This window comes from Dermacentor albipictus, chromosome 1 (assembly GCF_038994185.2).
Source record: "Dermacentor albipictus isolate Rhodes 1998 colony chromosome 1, USDA_Dalb.pri_finalv2, whole genome shotgun sequence".
Classification (NCBI taxonomy): Eukaryota; Metazoa; Arthropoda; class Arachnida; order Ixodida; family Ixodidae; genus Dermacentor; species Dermacentor albipictus.
The window spans coordinates 289,246,056-289,272,264 of record NC_091821.1 but is presented as its reverse complement, the minus strand read 5'-3'; the positions used below and the strand labels follow the sequence as shown (position 1 = coordinate 289,272,264).

The window sequence follows — 26,209 nt, the reverse complement described above, 5'->3', positions numbered from 1 at the left end:
GTGGTCCTGGTCAACCACTTGAGCTGCTGCGAAAATAGGCTGGAAGACAGAGGAAGTGGAATGAACGGCGGGTGGATCCGCAGTTGTGTCTCGCAACTGCTGAATTAAAGTCGCGAAGTGTTTAACTGTGCTTAGTAGCACACAAGCTATTGCCCATGTAACCATTGCTGCCCCAACTCAGGCAAATGTCACTGTAAACAGATACCCTCTCTTCCCTATAATCATAGCTGCCATAATTCAGGCAAGCGTCACTCTCAGCATACACACTCTCCCGCATGTAGACAAAGCCCCCCCCCCCCCCCTCCAATTGAGGCAAATGTCACTGTGAACAGAGTCAACAGATACCCTCTCCTCCATGTAACCGTAGCCGCCCCAAATGAGGCAAGTGCCACTGTCCACAGCCACACTCTCCCCCATGTAACCATAGACCCCAAATTGAGGCAACCGTCACTGTCAACAGATACACTCTCCTCCATGAAACCATAGCCGCTCCAAAGAAGGCAAGTGCCACGGTCAGCACCTACACTCTCCCCCATGCAGTGTAACCCCGTACCCCGATTCCAGCAAGCGTCACTGCCTACAGATGCACTCTACCCCATGTAATCATAGCTACCCCAAAGGAGGCAAATACCGCTGTCATAAGACGCACTCTCCCCTATGTAACCGCAATCGCCCCCCCCCCCTCCGAGTAGAGGCAAGCGTCACTGCCAACAGATACTCTTTGCCATATAACCATAGCCGCCCCATGGGAGGCAAGTGTCACTGTCAACACATACTGTTCCCCGTGTCCCCAAACACCCCCCAATTGCGGGTCACTGTCTAAAGATACACTCTCCCCCATCGGCTCGACCAGCTTCCGCAGTGGCGTTGCTCCCCTGTCTTTTCCCAAGCCGAGGGACAGCGACACGTTCACGTGGCGCCTGCTTTGTTCCTTTTTTCTGCAGTGGCACATTTTCAGTGGCGGCAATGCGCGTGCTGCACTGGGTGACTGAACGAAGCCATGCGCCATGGTCGATGACGAGGCATGCAGTGCGACTTGCGTGGAGGGAGTGCATGATGCCAGGGTGCCTAAATACTTTTCATCTGGTCATGAAACTTCCCCCAAAGCTTCATATAAGCACAGAAGGTTGCACCAGAGGCGCCGGGGTAAGTAGAAGGTAGATATGGAATGACAATTCAAGCCATGAAGTTCGAACTGGCAAAGTGGGTTGAGAAAAAGGATGTACTGGGGGAACCACAAAATGGGTTGAGGCCAGGCAGACGCTTAGAGGATAATATGTTTGTAGTAACTCAGTGCATAATGATTTTGGTAGCTCAGAGTAGACCTTTATCGATAGCATTTATAGATATTAAAGGAGCCAATGACAACGTAGACAGGGAATTGCTATACTATATTCTTAAGCATGAAGGCATAGATGACGATTTCGTGGAGCTGCTGAGGAAGCTATATAGAGACAACCGAGGTCAAGTTGTATGGGAAAGTCGGAAAGCTAATGGAATGGTGGGAATTTACTGAAGACTGAGGCAAGCAAGGATGTCGTCCTTTGTGTCCGTTGTGCTTTACGCTTTATGTTAATGGCAAAGAAAAATGGCTGGAAAACAGCGAATTGATTTATCCTGCATGCATAATGAACAAATGGTGCAACAGGAGGTCCCCGGACTGATGTTTGCAGACGACATAGTGCTACTAGCGGACAATACCAGTGATTTACAGACACTTGCGAATAGTTGTGGGTACGCAGCTATATATCTAGGTCTGAAGCTTAGCACAGAGAAATCGGTAATTATAAGTCATACCCATTGTCAAGCAATATAGGTACCTTGGCGCATACATAAATGAACGAAAGGCTTGCTCAAGCACACTCCAAGATAATCTGAAAATAAAGGTGAAGCGGAATGCAGCAGTAATTAAACAAAGAGCACTGTGGGGCCACAATAAGTGCGAGGTGGTGCGTGGTATCTGGAAATGAGTAATGGCACCCGCGATAATGTTGGCTAATGCCATTCTATGTGTGAGGGACCCTGAAACGATTTTGACGATTTTGTAGGAACGTACTGAGTCGTTAGAGTAGGTCCTTCTGATCATTAATTGACGCATCGAAGTGCTCCGCGTAAAGCGTATCACTTATTATAAAGTTTCAAAATTGCACATTGCTGCCGATTGTAGCACGCCGCTCGGTTGAATTTTCAACCGCCCCCAACCATTTGCCGTAAAGTGCCCCGATGACGCTCGTAGGCGCGGCTGCCTAGGGCGCGTCATCAATCATTTTTTCCTACTTTATGGTGAACAAATGTTGTTCGTAACAGTGGAATGTTAGTCAATTGGTTTCTATAGAAAGAAATAATGGAAAGAAGACGCACAACAATTTCTCATTGCACTTAAAGGGACTGACAACTGGCCAGAATGTGTTGTGAAGCATTGGTGGAAATGGAAATGACCATGATTTACAATGATAGAATCCAGCACGCTGTTCGGAAGCGGGAAATACAATTTTAAATTGGCAAAGAAAGTCAGAAAAACTATTAAGTGGCGAGTCCTGGCGGTGAAATCTTGATACTTGGAAATATAGTCATGAGATTACTGTACGTATGTCGACTGTCCTTAGGTAAAATTATTGCTTAAAATTGCAGATGGCATATTATTAGACGCGCTTTATTCTATGCGTATGACAAACTAAAGAAACTCCACGCTGACGAGTGTGCGCACGCGTGTGGCGCCATCGACGAGTGTTGCCGTTTTTGGCCGTCGTGTCTGTCGCACCGACCGTCGGCGTATCGGCGGCGTCGGTGCACCGAGAAAGTCGGCAATCGGTGCCGGGTGGTGCCCATTCTCCAGGGACTGCAAGTCGGATTCGTCGCTTTCGTCAATCGAGGCATGACGTTTGGGTGCTACTCCGTGAGGATCACAATTCGGAGCTCGCATGCGAGCTGAAATACCTTGTTTCAGCTCGCCCAGATCTTCGAGAGGTGACATCGCAAATCACAAGTGCACGCGCAGCAACACGAAAAGCGTATCCCGTGTAAAAGCGTTGTTTCGTTCTCCATGTGCTTCGTTTTGTTTTGACTAATAAAATACCAAAGACGTAGGACAGGAAGCCGAAAAAAGCACGTAGCTATTATCGAAGAAATACTTTAACATTTTGGAAAACATGACTCGCAGTAACATCGACTTGATAAACATTTCGCACATACGGCCGCACTTTTCGTATGCCTCCCACTAGTGCCGGCCTGTAATCGCTATCGCGCTCACCTATCACAGTATTCAGCATACTTCCGGTGACCGACTTCATCCTCACTGCAGATCGAAAAATTGTGATAAAAATGTTCCATGGCATTTTCCGGGTTAGTACTTCATGATTAGATGCTCTGGCCGGTAAGCTTTCCAGTGCACTAAAGTGGGTACCATAAACATTCGTTGTCAGTCCCTTTGAAGGGACACTAAAGGCAAATACTAAATCGACCTGGATCGTTTAACTACCATTCCAGAAACCTCGCAACGCTTCCTTTGCGACAAAAAATACTGAGTTTACGAAAAAATTGCATCTGAAGGGTCCGAAGGCCTTTTTCGAAATTCAAATCTCCCGCCACCCAACCGGGAGAGTGGTGACGTTGCATACGCCATCACCACCCTTTGGCGCCGTCGGTGAGTAAAACCCCGCCCGACAGACGGCACTACCGAGTCTACACATCCACCAGCGAGCCAAATGGAAATGAGTAGATTCAAAATGTCGGGAGCATCTTTGGTTATCAGGTGCAATGAGTGGGAAAAGAAACTTGGCTCGACGTAACGTATTTGTGGACCGGAAATAATTGCACATAGAAGAATCAAGAGTTAATGGAATGCACATGCGCTGACATTAAGGGTTTTGGGAATGATGCCGAAATTATCCTATTAGGTGACATGAATGCGCTCATACAAGATCTAGATGGCTATACCGACAACAAGACCATAAGTGCTACGTTTATACTCAGGATGTTGAATTGAAAAAGAAGGGCCCGAGTCCTCGAAGCAATGCGTACGCACGGGACGGTCATCCAATTTCCCAGCTTGCCATTTTAGTCGTGAACTGCACAAGCGTAAAAAACAAAACTGATGAATTTGCTACTCTGACCTCTTCAGTCAAACCTCACGTGATTATAGGTACAGAGGCTTAGCTTGACGAATCTGTTGGTAGTTCCGAAGCTCTTACGCCCGGTTTTGACGTCTACCGTTCCGATCGCAATGCGCATGGCGGTGGAGTCTTTCTACTTGTTGACACAATCGTCTCCCGTGTTAGTCCCAACTGATTGTCCCGAGTCAGTCTGGTGTAATCTGGGCAGTTGCTGGCTCCTTTTACCGTTCCCCTGCATCCACATCGCCTGAGACCTTCACAACCCTCTCCGAGTTTCTTTCTACAATAAATAATGACTATGTTATTGGCGGTCATTTCAATGTGCCTGACGTGAGGTGGGTTCACAATAAGCCTGCCCTTGTTAATTTTTCCGCTCTATATATAGCATTCCGCAAGGCAATAGTTACGAATGATATTTATCAGTTTGCTACTCAACCTACTAGGTGTGGTCCGAATAGCTGTTCTGTCTTAGATCTGCTTTTTTCAAACCAGCCATTGCTTGTGTCTGATAACGCCGTAAATCCCGGTATCAGTGACCATGACTGCATTGTGGCGCATGTTGAGGTCGTCCTCTTCTCATGTGTACATGATCACCCAAGGAAAGTATATTTTTCGGAAAGGGAATACCCTTGCATAATCTAATTATCTTCCCATATTCTTGCAAGAATTCAGTCACTTAGCTGAGTCCGCAGATTGCAGTACCCTATGGGATACATTTTCCTCCACACTAAAGCAGTTGGTTGATACACATGTTCCATGTAAACATTTGTCTGCCAAAAAAAAAACGTAGTGATAAGCCTTGGGTTACTCGGAAGGTCAAGCGATTGCTTAATAAGAGACATCGTCTTCTGAATGCTTATAGAAAGCAGCGTAAACCTTCTGATTTGTAATGGCAAAAACCCTTGGAAAAGATATAAAAGTAAAAAACAAGGTTTATAAGGAAAAATACTTCTTAGCATTGGGCCCAAAGTTACAAAATAACCCGTAAGAAATGTGAAAGTGTTCAAAAACAATTTGCAAATAATCAGTTGGCATCCCGAGCTTAAAAAACGGTAGTGTACTTAATACTGAGCACATCGATAGAGCTTCTTGCTTCAATCTTTATTTCCTGTTTTCTTTCGCAACTCCCTGTCATAGTGAATTATCGCGTATTCCCGACAATGTGTTCGAACCTATGCCGGAACTGGTCGTGACACACGGTGGTATACTTAAGAGACTCGACAATATAAATACTTCTTCTGCAAGTGGTCTTGATGGTATACCTTCTTATGTGTTAAGGCTTGTCCTGACATAATCGCCCACTATCTGGTTATTATTTTTGAGAAATCGTTAAGTACTTCTTGTTGACCTCAAGAATGGAAAGTTGCAAACGTGATACCAATCCACAAATGTGGCCCAAAAAGTATTGTCTCCAACTACAGACCAATTACTCTAACGAGTGTGTGTAGTAAAACACTGGAGCACATAGTATAGTGCCATAATAAAACATCTAGAAAACAATATATTTTTAAGTGAATATCAGCATGGTTTAAGGTCTGGTCGTTCTTGTTCGACACAGCTCCTGGAATTCAGCCACGATCTTTTTCAGTCATTCGATCTCGGTGTACAGACTGACTGTATATTTCTAGATTTTAGAAAGGCATTTGATTCTGCTCCCCATGTTTTACTGTTGCATAAGCTATCATCCCTCGGTATCTCTCCTTCATTGCTTGATTGAATTAGGTGTTATCTACAAGAACGCAGGCAACGTGTTGTAATTAATGGCTCACAATCTGATTATATTGCTGTTACTTCGGGAGTTCCCCAGGGATCTATTTTGGGGCAACTTCTGTTTTTGGTCTACATCAATGACATTTCTCAGGTTGTGTCATGCAAAGTGCGTCTGTATGCTGATGATTGTGTGATTCATCACTGCATTAGGTCTGCCACTGACCACGAGTAGTTGCAACACAATTTGGACTGTATAACACGCTGGTGTGATAGTTGGCAAATGTCTTTGAACCCCAGTAAGTGTGAATAGTTGATATCAATCAGGTGATAGAGAAATGTGCGGAATATAACCAACCCTCATATAGAACTTTCATTGATTACGAGAAAGCGTTTGATTCAGTCGAAACCTCAGCAGTCATGGAGGCATTAGGGAATCAGGGTGTAGACGAGCCGTATGTAAAAATACTGAAAGATATCTATAGCGTCTCCACAACCACCGTAGTCCTCCATAAAGAAAGCAACAAAATCCCAATCCCATTGGAGAGATGCGATCTCTCCAATGCTATTCACAGCGTGTTTACGGGAGGTACTCAGAGACCTGGACTGGGAAGAATTGGCGATAAGAGTTAATGGAAAATACCTTAGTAACTTGAGATTTGCTGATTATATTGCCTTGGTTAGTAACTCAAGGGACCAGTTGCAAGGCATGCTCACTGACCTGGAGAGGCAAAGCAGAAGGGTGGGTGTAAAAATTAATCTGCAGAAAACTAAATGAATGTTTCACAGTCTCGGAAGGGAACAGCAGTTTACGATCGGTAGCGAGGCACTGGAAGTGGTAAGCGAATACATCTAGTTAGGGCAGGTAGTGACCGCGGATCCGGATCATGAGACTGAAATAATCAGAAAAAAATATGCGGACTTTATCACCTGGCTTCAATTCCCTGTCCTTGGTTTTCCGATTGCAGTGTTTCGCGTAGCGTGCTGCCGTCTTTTAGAGTTCCTCGTGGGCCAGGTGGCCCATTGCTTCCAGTCGGTTTCGGCGGTCCAATACGGATTGGTAGGTTGTCTTTAGATCCTCTTCCAGCCCATCACTGGTCCATACTTCCTTCAGGATCGGCAGAGGCCCTGGAATATGTCGGTGGCATAGTAGCTCAAAGGGTGAAAATCTGAGGCTTGACTGGGGTGCCTCTCTGTATACAAATAGCAACGGCTCTAAGTAACCGTCCCAGTTATTTTGTTTTCCTGCACATATGCGCTTGAGCATCATTTTTATGGTGCCGTTAAACTTTTCTACCATCCCTTTGGCGATGGCGTGATAGTGGGTGGTGTGAAGTTGGCGCAGTAATAGAAGACGTGCCACTTCTCTCATTAGTTCTGAGGTAAAATTGATGCCCCTGTCACTCAGAACTTCCCTCGGCACGCGAGAACATGTCGACGAGAGCGTATCTCACTCACTTGGTCTCGGGAGTGCTACAGCGTCGGCATAGCGTGTGGCACAGTTCATGAGCGTCAGACTATAACGGTTCCCTCGTCTTGATGGTGGGTGGATAGGGCCTACTATACCGAAGGCCACTCGTTTAAACAGGGTGTCAGTGATAGACGCCTTGTCAAGGGGCACGTGCGGCACCGTTCATTTTGGCACAGTAGGCTGGCGAATATCGCACGATGCCACAAATCATTTCACATCCGCGGTGACGCCTGGCCAAAATAACTGTTCCTGAATTCGGTCTTCCGTTTTCTCGGCACCCAGATGTCCGGCAATAATGCCATCGTTGGCCAGCTTCGTTACGGTTTCTCAGCCACTCTTCCGTATTACGAGCTGTCGGATCTGGCGTCCATTCTTCTTCGTGTTATACCTGTGCAATAGCTCATTCTTACGCCGGAACTCCAGCGTGCAATTGCTATTGCGACATTTTAGATCATTGCTGACTTGCGAGAAACATATTTTTAAGGACTTGCTTTGTTCTTGTTATGTGACGTAATTATGAATCCCGGTCAGCTTCTCCTCAGAATCGGGCGTCGAAAGCGGCGGGAATGTCCTTGCCTGAGCCTCTGCTTGGACTCGGGTGGCAGCTTCCGCGTTGTCGTCGTAAGCTGTTGATGGTTTTCTGCGAGATTCTCTGATTGTCGATGGTTCGGTCTTCGGCTCTTCCTCCAAAGATGTCGCATCGTCTGGGGCTTGAACACCCTCGATGTTTCCGAGGATTAGGTCATACAGTTGGCTGTCCATACAAAGTGACACTCCTACTGTAATAGGGGGTATCGACCTCAATCTTGGCTTCGGGAAGCTTAACCCCACCATCGACCAGGTAAACTAAACTGGTTTCGCTCGTGAGTTCATCGTCGTTGACCAAGTCCCTTCGCACGATCACTGTGCTGCTGCCGGTATCTCTTAACGCCGTGGTTGGTTTTCCTGCCATTTTCCCGACAAGTACAGGCATTCCCTTAACAAGAAATTCTGGGCGTGGTGCCATCACAGCATTAACGAACGGAATTATTTTTCCGTTTCGGAGTCCTACAAAGCCGGCTTTTATGTCTTCTACATGGTGTTTTGGCGCGGCATACACACGTGATGCCTAGGAAGCTTTTTTATCTCTGTTGCGACATGTCTCGACTTTGTGACCAGTTCGCCAACATTTAAAACGCTTGGCTTCATTGGGACACGGAAATGTTCTCCCGAAATTACTAGGACGGTGGCCCAGTCAGTTACAAAGATAACACCTCAGAACAGACTTCTGAAGATTTCTCCTTTCTTCAGATGCGGGTTTCTTTGCGTCTTCCGGCCCCCCTTTTTTGATCTTGGAGAGATTGGTGCCTCCCTACGCTTCCAAAAATAGGCCTGCCAATTCCAGCATATCTTTAAATGACTTAGCTTTCCTTTTTTCAGATAGAGTGTCAGGCTCAGGTGGCAACTGATGAGAAATCGCTCCATGATCAGAAGCTTTGTAAGCGCACGGTATTCCTGTGCAGCCTCTGAATGTTTGGTCCACCTATAAAAATAGTGGCTCAGCCGCGCGGCAACTTGCGCAGCAGTCTTGGCATCGGCGCGCTTTCCGCTCCTAAACTTATCTCGGAAGATTTCTACGGTGAACAATAAATCTCTTTAATAGAGCGGCTTTCACCCTACCATAATTTTAGGCGTCTGTTGGCGTCAGCCTTCCGTACACACTAAATGCTTCGCCACTCAAGCACGTGCTCAACGCAGTGGCCTATTGATCATCTGGCGAATTGCGGCTTTTAGCAACTGTTTCAAACCTGTGCAAGTAAGCATCCAGGTCATCTTTTCTTTCATCGAATGCCAGAAGCAGCGAACTTGGGTACAGACGGAAGCTAGTTTCTTCACTTTCTCGGCTATCGACTCTTGCAAGACCGGAAGCGTCTGTGTTCTGCTGCAAACGAAATCATCCGAGTTCTAACTCGAGCTGTCTTAGTCTTTCTCTCTCAGCTATTTGAGCTTCTCTTTGTTCATTTATCGGTCGCTCCTTTGCCTCTCCTTCTTATCTAATCTGTCGACCATTTGTCTCTCTTTCTCCTTTGGTTCTTTTGGCTGCTATGCTAGTCCCGCTCTGTCTATGTTTCTACAGCTTTCTCGTTCTGGGTAAACCACTTCCGTAGTTCAGCTCCAGAAAGACCCATCTTCTCACCGAGGGCAACTAAGTTCTCGAGATCCGTGATGGCCTCCAAAAATCTAGCCACGTGCAAAAAGTATGCCTAGATTTCAAATATCGAACTACTTACTGCACGCAAGTTAGTGAAACAGGGTGCAACACTTGAACTGGCCTACGATGGCAATGCAAACGGCCCTCGGCTTTTGCTCCCTACTATGAACATGCCACTTGCACCAGAACGTCCTGTCGTGGATGCCAGAAATGTTGTCACACCCCGTGAACGAGGCCCCAGCGCTGGGCCAAATTTCAAGGCAGTATTATCAGCTTCCGAAAATAACCGGCACGAAAGCACGGACAATTTATAAGAAGCCTTCTGATGCGCAAGCGAACGCCGGTTGTGGTCCAAAGACCGAGGCCCGAAACTCAACGAAATGTACCCTTCAAATAAGGCACATGCACACATGCACACTTCGGCTAGGCACCTCACAATGCAATTCAGATGGGTGTTAACAACACTCTGCGAAATAATCAACGACAAGCACTAAGTGTTCAACACCTACACTACGGAATGAATAGGAGCACGAATTCTCCGCTCGTGTTCACCCATGCTAGTCTTGAGCCAGACGTGCTCGGCGTAGCTCGAGGCAAATCTCGAAGAAGGGACTTCCGGAAATGCAAACGCCCGAGGAACTTGTCAGCTAGCATGTCGGGAAATGCCCTTCTTCTGCAGACTGTCGGTCTACGCGTCACATCACTGGCGTGGTCTGATGGCCCCCACTGATTCCAGCATGGCGCTTTTATCGCCTTCGCCGGCGTTTCTCGAACTTTCTGACGGAGTCCTGCTCCCGTAGCTTGAACGAAGCCTGGGAATGTTCTAGATATTTCTCGCATTTTCGGCCACCGCCACTGAAACGTCTTCGAGGAGGGTGGTGACTCGTCCTTTGGCGCACGCTCGTGCTGTCGCCCTCCTTTTGTCGCTCTGTCTGCGTGTGTCGGGGTCTGAGAGGGTGTTTCGGCACGCACCTTCTTTTTTCCCCTCTATACCTCTTTTTCCCCTCTACACCAACTCGCCCAATCCGCTGCCCTTCTGCCGTAACTTCACGTATCTTGTCGAAGCTTCTACTCTCCGTTGATCGCTTCGGTTGCCTGTGGCGTATGCGCTCTCTCCCTCTGTCAAAGCTGCCGCGTGGCTGGCGTGCTCCTTTTAGGACTTGGGTGGTACGCGGCGCACTCTTTGATTATGCGCACTTTTGTGACACACCCTCGCACCTACAGCAAGCTCGCGGCCATGATCCTATCCTACTTGGACCTTTGCGTAACCTCACGGCGATGTCGACGCCTACTGTGAGGCAAGTTCGCCTGGAGTGTCCATAACATTGCTATAGCTGTGAAACATTTCTTAAAGCACGACTTAAGATTTTGTCGACGCGGATCGTAACTCAAATGTGGCACTGTCAGAACAGTGTGCCTCTTCAGGGTACCAAAAAAAAAGAAATTGTTCAATAATTAGCACAAAGGATGCGCAAATTATACAATCAGTTGTTCTGAATGTTGTCTGCTGGCGTAGCACCACCCACTTGCCCGTAATTTGCATGTGCGGACAATTTCTAAAACGCAGAGCGCCGGGCATCTTCGCCGTTGCCGGAGCCGTGGACCCCTCGGCGCCGCTATCCGGGCTACCTGGCTGGCCTGAGCACAACCGAGCGGCCCGCTACGGCAGCGCACTGCGAGCCCATCGCCCTCGACCACTGCAGGGTCAGCCTGTCGTACAACAGCACCACTTACCCAAACGCAGTTGGGCACATCACGGCTCGGGTAAGTGAGCAAGCTGTCCAAATCAAGGTTTCAATTCTATATTACATCCGGCGTTTCCTATTCCGGCAGTAATGTAACTTGGTCAGTCCGCTGATTGCGAGATCACTGGTGGTTCATACCACTTCTTCACATTGGCGCTTTGCTTCAAGGCACGCGACCTGGAAGTAGAAGAGCTCTAGAAAATACCGCGCTCAGAACCAATTAATTTGCCTCTTCGTCCTAATGTATGCGGCGTCGACAGCTAACACATTCTCTGGAAACACATCGAAGAAACAGTAACTGAAATGTTAATGAGGCCATGATACCAAACTGCATTCTGTGTGGTGGAAAATTTTACTTTGAAATTTCAAGTCGCTCGCTTCCGTTGGCTTTTTCAGCCGTTTTGTGGTAGGTTGGTGATATATTGTCACGTGGTCGTGACGTTGTAAAACACAGTAGCAATACTGTGGAAGAAAAAACCAAGTTTTATTAGGCGATCCTGTGCCCACAAATGCAGGCTACACTCAAAGAACAACGATAGCGGCGAACACGGTCACCGATCGTCGAAAATCTGATCAGCGGGTCAAGCGCGTCCGCTTTTCTACATCAGTCGTCGAATGTCCCGGAGTAACCGCTGGAACCCGCGCGCCTTCTACAAAGTTCTTCATTATTCGCGTCGCGCACACATGTGATCAGATTACACAAGGCTCGGTCACAGACAGCGGATGGAAGCATCGATAACATTCCAGAAACTTCCGATACATGCAGGCGCGTCCTGCGCTGTACGATAACATTTGTTAGGTGGTGAAACGTGTCGCCCTATTAAGACAAACAAGTACACGTGTCAATACTCCCTTCTCAAAAAGCATCGACCCGATGCTGCAAACGAAAGTAATAAAGAAAGGCAGTCGTAGCAAAGAAAACAACAAAATAAGGAAAGTTCGTCAGCGTCCGTAAAATGGTTTAAGACGCACCACGTGGACCACTTCAGGTCGTGCGCGGCGCCGCTGTGAATGCGAAAAGCCGTCTGGCACGACCTCATAGTCAAGTGCGCCAATATGCCGGATGACTTTGTAGGGTCCGAAATAGCGTCGCAATAGTTTCTCACTCAGTCTTCATCGGCGTATCGGGGTGCACACCCAAACTCGGTCGCCGGGTTCGTACTCGACGAAGCGCCGTAGGAGGTTGTAGTGTCGGCTGTCGGTACGCTGCTGGTTCTTGATCCGTAGGCGGGCGAACTGTCGGGCTTCTTCGGCGCGCTGGAGATAGGTAGCGACGTCAAGATTCTCTCCGTCAGTGACGTGCAGCAGCATGGCGTCGAGTGTCGTCGTCGGGTTCCTGCCGTAAACCGACTTGAACGGCGTGATCTGTGTTGTTTCTTGCACCGCCGTGTTGTAAGAGAATGTTACGTACGGCAGGATGGCATCACAAGGTCTTGTGTTCGACGTCGACGTACATTGCTAGCATGTCGGCGAGGGTCTTGTTCAGGCGCTCCGTGAGACCATTCGTCTGCGGGTGGTAGGCAGTTGTCCTCCTGTGGCTTGCTGGCTGTACTGCAGAATGGCTTGGGTGAGCTCTGCTGTAAAAGCCGTTCCTCTGTCGGTGATGAAGACTTCTGGGGCACCATGTCGCAGCAGGATGTTCTCGACGAAAAATTTCGCCACTTCGGCTGCGCTGCCTTTTGGTAGAGCTTTAGTTTCAGCAAAGCGGGTGAAATAGTCCGTCGCCACGACGATCCACTTATTCCCGGATGTTGACGTCGGAAACGGCCCCAACAAATCCATCCCAATCTGCTGGAATGGTCGGCGAGGAGGCTCGATTGGCTGTAGTAATCCTGCTGGCCTTGTCGGTGGTGTCTTGCGTCGCTGACAGTCGCGGCATGTCTTGACGTAACGGGCGACGTCGGCGGTCAGACGCGGCCAGTAATACCTTTTCTGTATCCTCGACAGCGTCCGGGAGAATCCGAGGTGCCTTGCGGTTGGATCGTCGTGTAGGGCTTTCAATACTGCTATACGCAGCGCTGACGGTACAACAAGAAGGTAGCTGGCACGGACTTGTGAGAAGTTCTTCTTCACGAGCAGGTTGTTTTGTAGCGTGAACGAAGACAACTTGCGCCGAAATGCCCTAGGGACAACGTCGGTGTTCCGTTCCAAACACTCGACGAGGCATTCTAGCTCCGGGTCTGCTCGCTGCTGTTTTGTGAAGTCTTCCGCGCTTATTATTCCAAGGAAGGCGTCGTCGTCCTCGTCGTCTTGCGGCGGGGGATCGATGGGGGCGCGTAATAAGCAGTCGGCGTCAGAGTGTTTTCTTCCGGACTTGTATATTACGGTGACGTCATATTCTTGCAGTCTGAGGCTCCACCGCGCCAGTCGTCCTGAAGGGTCCTTTAAGTTAGCTAGCCAACACAACGCGTGATGGTCGCTGACGCCTTTGAATGGCCTGCCATAGAGGTAAGGGCGGAATTGTGCTGTAGCCCAAATGATGGCGAGGCATTCCTTTTCAGTCGTAGAATAATTGCCTTCCGCTTTTGACAGCGACCGGGTAGCATATGACATCACCAGTTCAAGTCCGTCTTTCCTCTGGACTAGGACGGCACCGGGGCCTAGGCTACTGGCGTCGGTGTGGATTTCGGTATCGGGGTTCTCGTCGAAGTGTGCAAGAACCGGCGGCGGCTGCATGCGTCGTTTGAGTTCTTGAAATGCATCGGCCTGCGGCGTTTCCCACTTGAACTCGACATCACATTTGGTTAGATGCGTTAGCGGCTCCACGATGCGTGAAAAGTACTTGACAAAGCGCCTGTAGTAGGTACACATGCCAAGGAATCTACGCACTGCCTTCTTGTCGATGGGCTGCGGAAACTTTGCGATGGCAACTGTCTTCTGTGGGTTGGGCCGGACTCCAGATTTGCTGATTACGTGGCCTAGAAACAGCAGCTCGCCGTAAGCGAAGCGGCACTTTCCGGGCTTGAGAGTAAGCCCTGATGACCTGATGGCCTCTAGTACGGTCGCAAGCTGTTTAAGGTGATCGTCGAAATTTCCGGCGAAGACGACGACGTCATCCAAGTAAACAAGACAGGTCTGCCACTTCAATCCTGCTAAAACCGTGTCCATCACGCGCTGGAGCGTAGCAGGCACCGAGCACAGTCCAAATTGCATAACCTTGAACTCAGAGACCGTCTGGCGTTATGAAGGCGGCCTTTTCGCGATCCCTTTAGTCGACTTCTGTTTGCCAGCAGCCAGACTTGAGGTCCATCGATGAGAAGTATTTAGCGTTGCAGAGCCGATCCAATGTGTCGTCTATCCGTGGGAGGAGGTATACGTCCTTCTTGATCTTGTTCAGTCGACGACAATCGACGCAGAAACGTAAGGTTCCGTCCTTTTTCTTCACTAAAACAACAGGAGACGCGCACGGGCTCTCCAATGGCTGGAAGATGTCGTCGCGCAGCATTTCGTCGACTTGTTGTCTTATAGCTTCACGTTCTCGCGTCGAAACTCGGTAAGGGCTCTGGCGGAGTGGTCGAACGCACTCTTCGGTTATATGCGATGCTTTGCGACTGGTGTTTGTCGAATCTTCGATGACGTCTAAAAGCAGTCTTTTTATCGTCGAAGCAGACTTCTGAGCTGTTGCTGCTTAATCACGGGGAGACTTGGGTTTATGTCGAAGTCTGGCTCGGGAACTACGGTCGTCGGTGTAGTTGCGACAGAATCCGAGAGGACAAACGCATTGCTGGTTTCTAGAATTTCCTCGATGTATGCGATCGTCGTGCCCTTGTTTATGTTCTTGAACTCTTGGCTGCAGTTGGTTAGCATAACTTCCGCTTTTCCTCCGTGGAGTCGAGCGATCTCTCTTGCGACGCAAATTTGACGGTCGAGCAGTAGATGTTGGTCGCCCTCGATGACGCCTTGTACTTCAGCGGGTGTTTCGGTGCCGTCGGAAATAATAATGCTGGAGCGGCGGGATGCTCACTTGATCTTCGAGCACACTCAAGGCGTGGTGACTACAGTGCTCTCAGGCGATATCGCTTGACCTTCTGACAGCGTTATCGATTTTGATTTCAGGTCTATGATTGCGCCGTGTTGGTTCAGGACGTCCATGTCGAGAAAGACTTCTCGTGAACACTGTTAGAGAATAAGGAAGGAGGAAGGGTAAGTCCGGTCATGACCGGTAATTCTTGCCGTGCAGTTTCCAGTCGGCGTAATGAGGTGTCCTCCAGTGGTTGGAATTTGAGGGCCTTCCCATGCAGTTTTAACTTTCTTCAACTGGGCGGCGATCTGTCCGCTCACTATGGAGTAATCGGCCCCTGTGTCCACTAAGGCGGTAACTGCGTGGCCGTCGAGAAGCACGTCGAGGTCGGTGGTTCTTTTCTGGCGTTGAAGTTAGGTCTTGGCGTCGGATCACGGCTGCGTCGTGTTGAACTGAAGCTGGAACATCGCGTCGTCAAGTCGTCTTTCGTCGGTGCAGTCTTGGCTTCCTGACTTCGTCGGGATGGCGTCGTTTCGTTATGTCGTCGAGATGGTCTCTTCGTTGTCTTCGTCGGCGGTGGAGGGTCTTCGTCAGTTCGACGAACAGCAACCGCACCTCCATTGGTTGCTGCTTTCAGTTTTCCGGATATGGGCGCGCCTCGTGGCCCCGGGCTGGGCCGGTGTATGGTCGGCGCTGCGGCGACAGGTAGCGGCCTGGTGACGGTGAACGGGACGGTCGTCGAGGGTTCCACTGAGTGGCGGCGAGGTAGTCGGCGATATCGCGAGGTCGTTCGCCAATCTGTGGTCGCGGCGCGTTAACGGCGAACCCTCGGAGTCCCATCTCCTAGTATGCGTATCGGCGGTAGATGTGCCCGGCTTCTCCGCAGTGATAGCAAAGCGGACGGTGGTCGGGGGCGCGCCAAACGTCAGCCTTCCTTGGAATGCCGCGTGGGGTGATGGGTTGGCGTGCTGGCGGTGGGGGTGGTGGTGGACGACGGAACTGTGGCGTCACTGGGCCCTGCCGTGGGCGCGGAGGGGGAACGTGACGGCGCGCTACAGCGGCGTATGTCATCGCTTGCGGCTGAGGCGATTCAGAGGCTACTCCCAGTTGTTGTTAGAGCTCCTCACGTACGGCGTTGGAAATCGAAGCAACTTGAGGCTGTGATGATGGGAACAGCTTTTGTAGCTTCTCCCAAACGACCGCTCGGATAGTCTCGCGCAGGTCGTCTGTGGCCAGCGACTGAACTCCGGCGTAGTTTGTCAAGTTAGTGCGGCGGTTGAATTGCCGGTTCAGCATTTCCAGTGTCTTCTCGATGCTGGTGGCCTCGCGAAGAAACTCCTCGACGGTCTGAGGTGGGCTCCGTACCATTCCGGCGAAACGTTCCTCCTTTACACCACGCATCAGCAGCCGGACCTTTTCTTGCTCGAACATTTCCGGGTTGGCGTGGCGGAATAGGCGGCTCATTTCTTCGGTAAAAATTGCGGTGGTCTCATTAGGCAGCTGCACTCGGGGCTCCACTAGTGCTTGGGCTCGTTCTCGGCGTACGACGCTTGTGAACGTCTGCAGGAAGCCGCTTCGGAAAAGGTCCCAAGTCGTTAAGGTGGCCTCTCGGTGCTCGAACCACGTCCTGGCAGCGTCTTCCAATGCGAAGAAGACATGTCGCAGTTTGTCGTCGCTGTTCCAGCTGTTAAATGCAGCGATCCCCTCATACGTCTCAAGCCAGGTTTCCGGGTCCTCGAATGTTGAACCGCGAAACGTCGGAGGCTCCCTGGGCTGCTGCAGCACTATGGGGGACACTGGGGCTGCCATTGGGGTTGCCTTGGCCACAATCTTCTTGGTCTTCTCAGGTACAAGTGCGTGCTCCGGGGGCAGCTGTTGAAGACAGAGGCTTGCTCGATGGTCCGGCACTACGTTGGTGTTCTCTTTGTGGCCCGGGCTTGGATCACGGCTTGTCGGGGGCGTGCGGTACATGAACGAAAAGCACCTCCACCAGATGTCACGTGGTCTTGACGTTGTAGAACACAGTAGCAATACTGTGGTCCAGAGTAATCGCTGGGACCAGCGTGCCTTCTACAGAGTTCTACATTATTCGCGTCGAGCACAAATGTGATCAGATTACACAAGGCTCGGTCACAGACAGCGGATGGAAGCATCGATAACATTCCAGGAACTTCCGGTACATGCAGGCATGTCGTGCGCTGTACGATAACATTTGTTAGGCGGTGAATCGTGTCGCCCGATTAAGACAAACAAGTAAACGTGTCAATATACAAGGGTAGTTGGTGCGCCGAGGCCGGACTTGTGTGTACGAGGAAACGCTACGAGGGAAAGGACGTGTCTAAGAATGAGGTGATGCTGATGATGGTTTATTGCCATCTCTTTTGAAATGGGGCGGGGACTAATAGTCACCTAGCTTGCGATATTTATTCAGGCTTTACTACATTTGTCACCCTCGAGCGTTTTGCCTATCTGATCTCGATCTTTCGTATTTAAAGCCTCTTTCTCTATATTGTACCATTACCAGTGCTTGCTACTCCAGTTCTATCAATCTTCTCTGCCTTTTTACACCACTACTCGTACCAGTTTTTTCGCCACTACTGCTGACGAGTGAATGCTTCAGTTTTCTTTCAATACCAGAGCTCCTGGAGCGCGGACGCTCCCTATGGGCCTGGCTGGGTGAATACCCTGGCATTTTATTACAATGTGTGGAGTTGTTCCCGGACTTTCTTGCAGCTCACACATTCCTCATTTTATGGCGCATATTTGCTGCAGTATATTTTGTCCTCAAGCAACCAGCTCAGGCCTCCAATAGCAACGTTGTCCTCATTGCTTTATCATCCAGATTTTTCCTTCCGATTTCTTTCTTGGCGTTTTGTAAAAATCTATGGTCGTTTTTCTTATTCCATCATTGCATCCAATTTCCGGTCCTCCTTCCACTCACATTATTTTTTATTACCCCTGGTTGTCTATTTGCACTTTCAGCTACCCTGTATTTCGTTCTACCCCGGTCAGCGGTGGCGTAGGGGTAGAACACCCGCCTCGCGTGCAAGAGGTCCGTGGTTCGAATCCCGGTGACGGCAATTTTCCACCGGATCAAAAAAAAATCCGCGAGTTCATAAAATTGCATAAACAGGCCTGGAGTGTGGCAAGATCCCGGTGACCAGAACCGGCAACGCCCTCCCTCACCAGAGCAGGATTGGCCACCCTGGTGCAGTACCTGGCCAGAACCTCCTATATGAACACAACAATCAAACCCCGGCCCCTCAGTCCCCAGCTGCGAAGCAACTGACCACGGCGACAGTCAGACCTGCGACGCAGCAGAGGGTGCTAAGAATCCCTCGTTCCGGACAGGCCGCCATTGGAATATGAACCTGGCAACGTTTAACACTAGAACTTTATCTAGTTAGGCGAGTCTAGCAGTGCTATTGGGGGAATTAGAGGGCAGTAAAAGGTATACAAAAGAAGCATATACAGTGCTAAAATGCGGGCACGTCCTGTGCTACAGGAGCTTAGCGGAGAGACGAGAACTAGGACTCAGATTCCTGATTAATAAGAATATAACTGGTAACATACAGTAATTCTATAGCATTAACCAGAGGGTGGCAGGTCTTGTTGTGAAACTTAATAAGAGGTACAAAATGAAGGTTGTACAGGCCTACGCCCCCACATCCAGTCATGATGACCATGAAGTCGAAAGCTTCCATAAAGACGTGCAATCGGCGATGGGTAGAGTGAAAACAAAATATAATATACTAACGGGCGACTTTAATGCCAAGGTAGGCAAGAAGCAGGCTGGAGACAAGTCAGTGGGGGAATACGGCATAGGCACTAAGAATACTAGGGGAGAGTTATTAGTGTAGTTTGCGGAACAGAATAATATGCGGATAATGAATACCTTCTTCCGCAAGCGGTATAGCCGAAAGTGGACGTGGAGGAGCCCGAACGGCGAGACTACAAGTGAAATAGACTTCATACTCTGCGCTAACCCTGGCACCATACAAGACGTGGACGTGCTCAGCAAGGTGCGCTGCAGTGACCATAGGATGGTAAGATGTCGAATTAGCCTAGACCGGAGGAGGGAATGGAAGAAACTGGTATATAAGAAGCCTATCACTGAGTTGTAGACTCAGTGATATCACAGGGTGTAGACGAGCCGTATGTAAAATTATTGAAAGATATCTATAGCGGCTGCACAGCCACCGTAGTCCTCCATAAAGAAAGCAACAAAATCCCAATAAAGAAAGCCGTTAGGCAGGGAGATGCGATCTCTCCAATGGTATTCACAGCGTGTTTACAGGAGCTATTCAGAGACCTGGATTGGGAAGAATTTGGGATAAAAGCTAATGGAGAATACTTTAGTGACTTGCGATTCGCTATTCATATTGCCTTGCTTAGTAAGTCAGGGGACCAATTGTAATGCATGCTCACTGACCTGGAGAGGCAAAGCAGAAGAGTGGATCTTGGCAGGCATTCCCAGATCATGAACACCAGCTTGCCATTATCTCTCAAGATGAAAGTGTATAATAGCTGTGTCTTACCAGTACTCACCTACGGGGCAGAAACCTGGAGGCTTACGAAAAGGGTTCTACTCAAATTGAGGACGACGCAACGAGCTATGGAAAGAAGAATGATGGGTGTAACGTTAAGGGATAAGAAAAGAGCAGATTGGGTGAAGGAACAAACGCGAGTTAATGACATCTTAGCTGAAATCAAGAAAAAGAAATGGGCAAGGGCGGGACATGTAAAGAGGAGGCAAGATAACCAATGGTCTTTAAGGGTTACGGACTGCATTCCAAGGGAAGGGAAGCGTAGCAGGGGGCGGCAGAAAGTTAGGTGGGTGGATGGGATTAAGAAGTTTGCAGGGACGACATGACCACAATTAGTACATGACCGGGGTTGTTGGAGAAGTATGGGAGAGTCCTTTGCCCTGCAGTGGGCGCAACGAGGCAGATGATGATGATGATGAAGTATTTCGTTGTCAACCTTCTTAACCTCTCCCTCCATTCCCTGTCCACGCTCTTGAGGTACAGATATTTGTGCACTTTAGCCAGCCATTAAGCATGAAATGCTTTTAGCTGCCCTTGTTAGCGACCTTTACGTGACCTTGAGACAAAAGCCAGAGCCTTTATCTGAGCACTCAAATGAGAACATACGGGCAAATGACGACAACAAAAGGCGATGATTTGGACGACCACTCAAAACAATAAAAAATGCGGTCTCTGGCCCCCAGCCCTTTGTACAGGATCACATTACACAGGCTTGTTACTGCCCAAACAAGTTACAAAAATATTGCTTCCTGTGATAGCGCAGCACATCATGCCGCATGTGCACTGGGCGGGCTAACTGCTCTGATGCATGTGACGTCACATAGCGAATTATATGTGTACGCCTGCACTGAATAACCTGATCCCAGCCCCGGTTTGGCTGCGTGATGACGTTATAACAACTGACGACGAGGGTCTTGCATACCCACATAAACGACGGCCTTGGTCCTGCACGGGTGGACAGGCACGAACGGAAGCAAGCGAGCTGAGTTTTCGTCCAGCTTCAAGGCGCTGCACGTGCTCCCGGAGTACAACACCGCCCACTGTCAGGATTGGGGGCTCAATCCCATCGCTGAAGATCCGTTGCCAAGATTGGAGTCCGGCATGAATTCGAAGGTAGCTGGCCCATGCCGTCGTCCAACTTATCCACGCTGAGGACGTTGATGAAGGGAAGAAGTGCTTCTCATCGAGAACGAGGAATATGGGTTTATTTAGAGTATTTAAATCAGTCTAACATGACTGCTTGAGAAAAGTGCATCAGTCTCAGAGAGAGTGTCAGTCCAACATGACTGCTCAAGAGAAGTGTGTCGAGCATTCGCACCACAGCAGTTTTTACACACTCGGTCCTCCCGCGATACAAGGTGACGCCAACGTTCGATTACTCATGGTCAACTTGCCGCCGCCCCGCAGAACAGTTTACGCACACATAGGCACCCACATTCCGATGTCCGGCGCCGACGTCAGAGGGGCGCCGTTCCGCAGAACAGTTTACGTACACATAGACACACACATTCCGATGGCCGGCGCCGACGTCGGAGGGGTGCCGTTCCGGGAAGCTCGGAGCCATGGTGCGTAGCTCGTTGTCCTGCGTCCCGGAAGGCGTGTGCGAAGCAACAAAAAACGGCTTTCCCGCGGCAGCTTGCTCACGCGTAGCAGATCAGGTACGCGCTGGAGAGCTCGGGCACAATAGTTCGACCGCCGAACTCGTTTCGTCACAGCGGAGATGGGGCTGGAGGAATGGCGCCAGTTTTCAGCACAAAGCCCGCTTCTTCGAACGCATCCTAGGTGCAGCGACAGAGAGTGGGGGATGCGTTTCTTGTTCCCCGGTCGTAACTGGGTGGCAATCTGGCAGTGCAGCTCGCCATTCTTAACACCACCGAGCACCCCTGCGGAGGAAGTACTCGGCTACAACGAACGACAACGGGGCTTGGAGCTGGTAGCACGTCCAAGCAAGGAAACGCCAAACTGATGAGTAACGGATATATGTACTGCTGTCGAAATGCCGCCACTGGAAAAGATGTCCGAGTTAGGCCCGAAAACGCAAAACTTCGAGTGGTACTTAGAGCGTTGTGAACATTTCCTAACGGCTAATGATATCGTCGACGCAAAGCGCCTTCCCGTGTTTTTGACCGTCATAGGACCAGAGGCTTACGAAGTACTGAGAAGTCTTGTTGTGCCGGCGGCCCCGGGAGAGAAGTCGTACGCAGAAGTTAAACGCCTCCTGAAGGAGCACTACAGCTCCAGGAGTTCCGTAATAGCAGAACGATGCAAGTTCAACCGGCGCGTACAACAGGAGGGCGAAAGCGTGAATGGGTTCATCGTGAAACCTAAACATTTAGTCAGGAAGTGTGACTACGGTGACTTTTTGCAAGACGGCGTCCGAGATAGGCTGGTTGCTGGCATACGGAACGAAGAGATCCAGCGTGCTCTGTTTGCTGAACGATAGCTGTAACATGATGGCGCTTGCAAAATCGCCCTGGATAGAGAACTAGCGGCGCGAGACACTGAACTGCGGGCAAGAGAACAAGAGGCGCCCGTGTTTGTCGTGAAAAGCCGACCACACCAGTATCAGGGACCAGCTAATCCTAAGCATGTTCAAGCCCGCAAGAACGAAAAATGCGCAAGATGCGGCAGGGGACACTTGTCGGAAGAATGTTGGTACAAAAACTTTATTTGTCGCAAGTGTTCGGCTGTAAGTCATTTGAAAAGCATGTGCCCAGTTGCTAGAGCGAAGCCAAAAAAACATGCATGCGCTTGAGTGTTCTGACGAGGACTCGGAGCAGGAACTGTACCATGTCATTAACGCCAACCAATCATCTTACGAAGGGAGTGTGGAAATATAAGGGCGTACACTGAATATGCAAATTGACATGGGAGCGGCTGTCACAATTCTTCCGGAGCACATGTACCTGTCTGAATTTCCACACGTAAAATGTGATAAATGCAAAGTGTAGCTTCGCACGTACACTGGGGAGTAAATACAGCTAAAAGGGCAGTGTGACGTGGTGGTTAAGTACAACAATCAGTGCATGACTCTACCAGTGATTGTTGTAAAAGACAACGGGAGGAAGTCGCCTGTACTCATGTGTCGCAATTGGTTAGAATGTTTGAAGCCTGACTGGCTAGAAATTGGCCAGATGGCAGTTGAAGACAGAGTTGCGGTGCTAAAACGGAAGTACCCCTCCATGTTTTCTAAAAAGCTGGGGACAATACAAAACTTTGAAGCAAAGATTGCTATGAAACCGGGTACAGTTCCTGTATTTTGCCGCGCTAGACCAGTTCCGTTTGCGTTGCAGGAAAGAGTTGAGCGGCAGCTGCAATAACATGTGGAAACGGGCATGCTGCGTCCTCTAATGCGAAGTGACTTCTCACAGTTGTGAAGGAAAACGGCGGTGTCCGGTTATGCGGGGATTACAAGACTACAGTAAACCCCTCTCTCAAAACAGATCATTACCCCCTACCCAGACCAGAGGACTTGTACACTGCCTTAGCAGGCGGAAAAGTGTTCAGTGTACTAGAACTTTCTTCGGCGTACCAGCAGTGCAACTCACTCCGGAGTCACGACCATTTTTGAAAGTAAACACTAGTTTTGGGTTGTTGGAATTTCAGCGCCTTCCTTACCGGGTGGCAGGTGCACCCGCTATCTTTCAGGCAATGATGGACGAGGTACTTCATGGCATCCCACATGTGGGCTGTTATATTGACGGCGTTATCGTCACAGGGACAGATATCGGCGACTGCCAGGAGGCACTAGAACGTGCCTTGCAACGCCTCAGTGAATACAACATCACGCTTAACCTGGATAAATGCCGTTTTTTCCGAAAATCGGTTACATATTTGGGTCACACAGTGACTGAGCGAGGCATTTGCCCTACCGACACAAAGAAGAGCGCAATCTTACAAGCCCCCGAGCCCACTACAGTTACAGAGCTTAAGGCGTACTTGGGAATGTGGAACTTTTACTCAAAGTTTCTCAAGAACACTTCGACAGTAGCAGAGCCGCTTTATCGGCTGCTTAGAAAAGAACAAAAATGGTTGTGGACAAAGGAGTGCAGCACCGCGTTTAAAGATACGAAGCACTTCCTAACAAGCAGCAAGGTGCTCACATTCTATGACGTCAAGAAACCGCTCGCAATGCTTTGCGATGCATCGTCATATGGCTTAGGAGCCGTTATCTTTCACGAGACGGCTGAAGATGAAGAAAAACCAATTGCTTTTGCTTCGCGTACACTGTCGGAAGCAGAAAAAAAAGTACGCGCAGTGCGAACGTGAGGCCCTGGCGTTATCTTTGGCCTAAAGAAATTGCACCGGTACCTGTACGGCCGAGAATTCACTATATATACAGACCACCAGCCACTGCTCGGGATACTAGGGCACGATAAGCGTATCCCTACTATCGCTGCCGCGCGTATGCAACGCTGGGCTTTAACCGTCGCAGCTTACAGGTACCGGCTGAAATTTAGGAAAGAAAATAATGTTGAATTGGCAGACGCCTTGTCTAGGCTGCCACAACCAGGACCCGTGAACGACGAGCCATCAGATTGCACGTCAATCTTTCAGTGTCTCCCGCTGACAGCAGAGGAGATTGCAAGGGTCTCGAAGCGAAGCTTAACTCTATGCCGCGTGGCACAATATACGCTAAACGGGAGGTCTAGACAGCAGGCAGATGAATTGAAATGCTACTGTGTTCGCCGCGATGAGCTGTCACTAGAACAGGGCGGCGTGACGTGGGGCGTAAGAGTCGTAATTCCGGAGCTGCTGAGGGACCGCGTGCTAAACATGCTGCGCGAGGAGTACTCTGGCACCAGCCGCATGAAAATGCTAGCGAGGAGTTTCGTATGGTGGCCAGGAATCAATTTGGCCATTGAACAGTACGTTCAGAGGTGCAAAATTTGCCAAGCAGTTCAGCCAGCTTCTCGGCCGGTTCCTCTTCACCCTCGGCAATACCCCGTGCAGTCTTGGTCACGCGTCCATGTAGATTTTGCACAGAAGGGTACGAATGTGTTTCTGGTATTGGTCGACTCATTCTCGAAATGGATCAAAGTATGGCCGATGTCCTCCACCTCTGCACAAAAAACATCGGAAAAACTTCGGGGTGCTTTTGCCGCTTATGGCTTGCCCGAAGGATTGGTGAGTGACAACAGGCCACAGTTCACCTCAGAGGAGTTTGCAGAATTTATGAGCACCAACGGTGTAAAACACGTTCGTATTCCGCCTTATCACGCATCGTCCAATGGTGCTGCAGAACGAACAGTACAAACCGTGAAAAGGCCTTACTGAAACAGGTGCTGGAGCGTGAGGCCTCGGGTAAGCAGCAGGCAGTACAGGAAAATATTGATAGTTTTCTGATGGCCTACCGGAACACACCGAGCAGTGTGACAAGCAAATCACCAGCTGAACTATTTTTGAGGCGCCAGCCATGCATAAAGTTTTCACTGCTCCAACGTGATTTTGCAAAATCCATGCGAGACAAACAGGAAAAACTAAAAGAGCAGCGCGATTTGTTTCGCGGGCAGGAGCACAGCTTCGTGGTGGGGGACCGGGTGTTGGTGAAAACTGTGCGTGGTGAACGCGTTTAGTGGGAAGAAGGTGTGATCCAAATTGTCAGTGTTGTGACATATATGCTGAAAGTGCGCGATCAACTCCGGTTCACACACGCCGATCACCTGCGTCCTGGCAATGCTGACCTCGGCGAGACGCCCCCGCACGCGGAGGTGGGTGTACAACAAACGCCACCAGAAGGCGTACTGGCAGACGACCGCACTCCGACACCAAGACAACCGCAGGCAGACCAGGATGGTCCCAGTTCCCCTGGGACGCCGGCAGACCCCAAGCGCAGAACAACACTAGAGCACGACGAATCAGTACCGCCACCCACACAGCAGCCTGCACCGCAAGACTTGGCGGAGTCGCACGTGCCAGCGGCGCCAGCTGCACCCAACTCGGAGGAACAGCCGCCACTACGTCGGGGTGCTCGTGTGCGCCGGCAACCGGACTGGTTTAGATCTGAGGACTTTAAGTAATTTCCTCTTAATTAGTCAGGTGGTAATATTAAATTGTTAATTACACTGTACCTAATCTTACTAGGTGTTATTCTAGTTAGCTAACCCATGTATTTATTTGAGCGGGAAGGAGTTGTGATAGCGCAGCACGTCATGCCGCATGTGTACTGGGCGCGCTAACTGGCATGATCCATGTGACGTCACATAGCGACATATATATGTACGCCGGCACTGAATAAACTGATCCCATTCCTGGTTTGGCTGCGCGATGACGTTATAACACTTCCGAGTTTTCCCTAATGTTTGTTCACAGTATCACTCAAGCTGTAACTTCTATTACGCTAAAGTTAATTTGTCTTTTCCAATAGCGACATTCAAAAGGCAGATACAGGGCACTATACACGCCGTTGTTATCTTCTGACGCTTGAGTGTTGAACGCCAGTGGTCCTCAAGTTCCGTGGCGCGAGTTTTGCGTC

The 26,209-nt window shown here is 49.6% G+C and overlaps 1 protein-coding gene across 2 annotated transcripts in view; it reads left to right on the top strand.

The window, feature by feature from the left end:
* Window positions 1–26,209, top strand: part of LOC139054444 (atrial natriuretic peptide-converting enzyme-like) — a 784,429-nt gene that overhangs the window by 246,999 nt on the left and 511,221 nt on the right. For both annotated transcript variants that reach the window (XM_070531426.1, XM_070531425.1), the window contains one exon: window positions 11,049–11,245. In XM_070531426.1, the coding sequence (XP_070387527.1) occupies window positions 11,049–11,245 (197 nt within the window). The remainder of the gene's footprint in view (window positions 1–11,048; window positions 11,246–26,209) is intronic.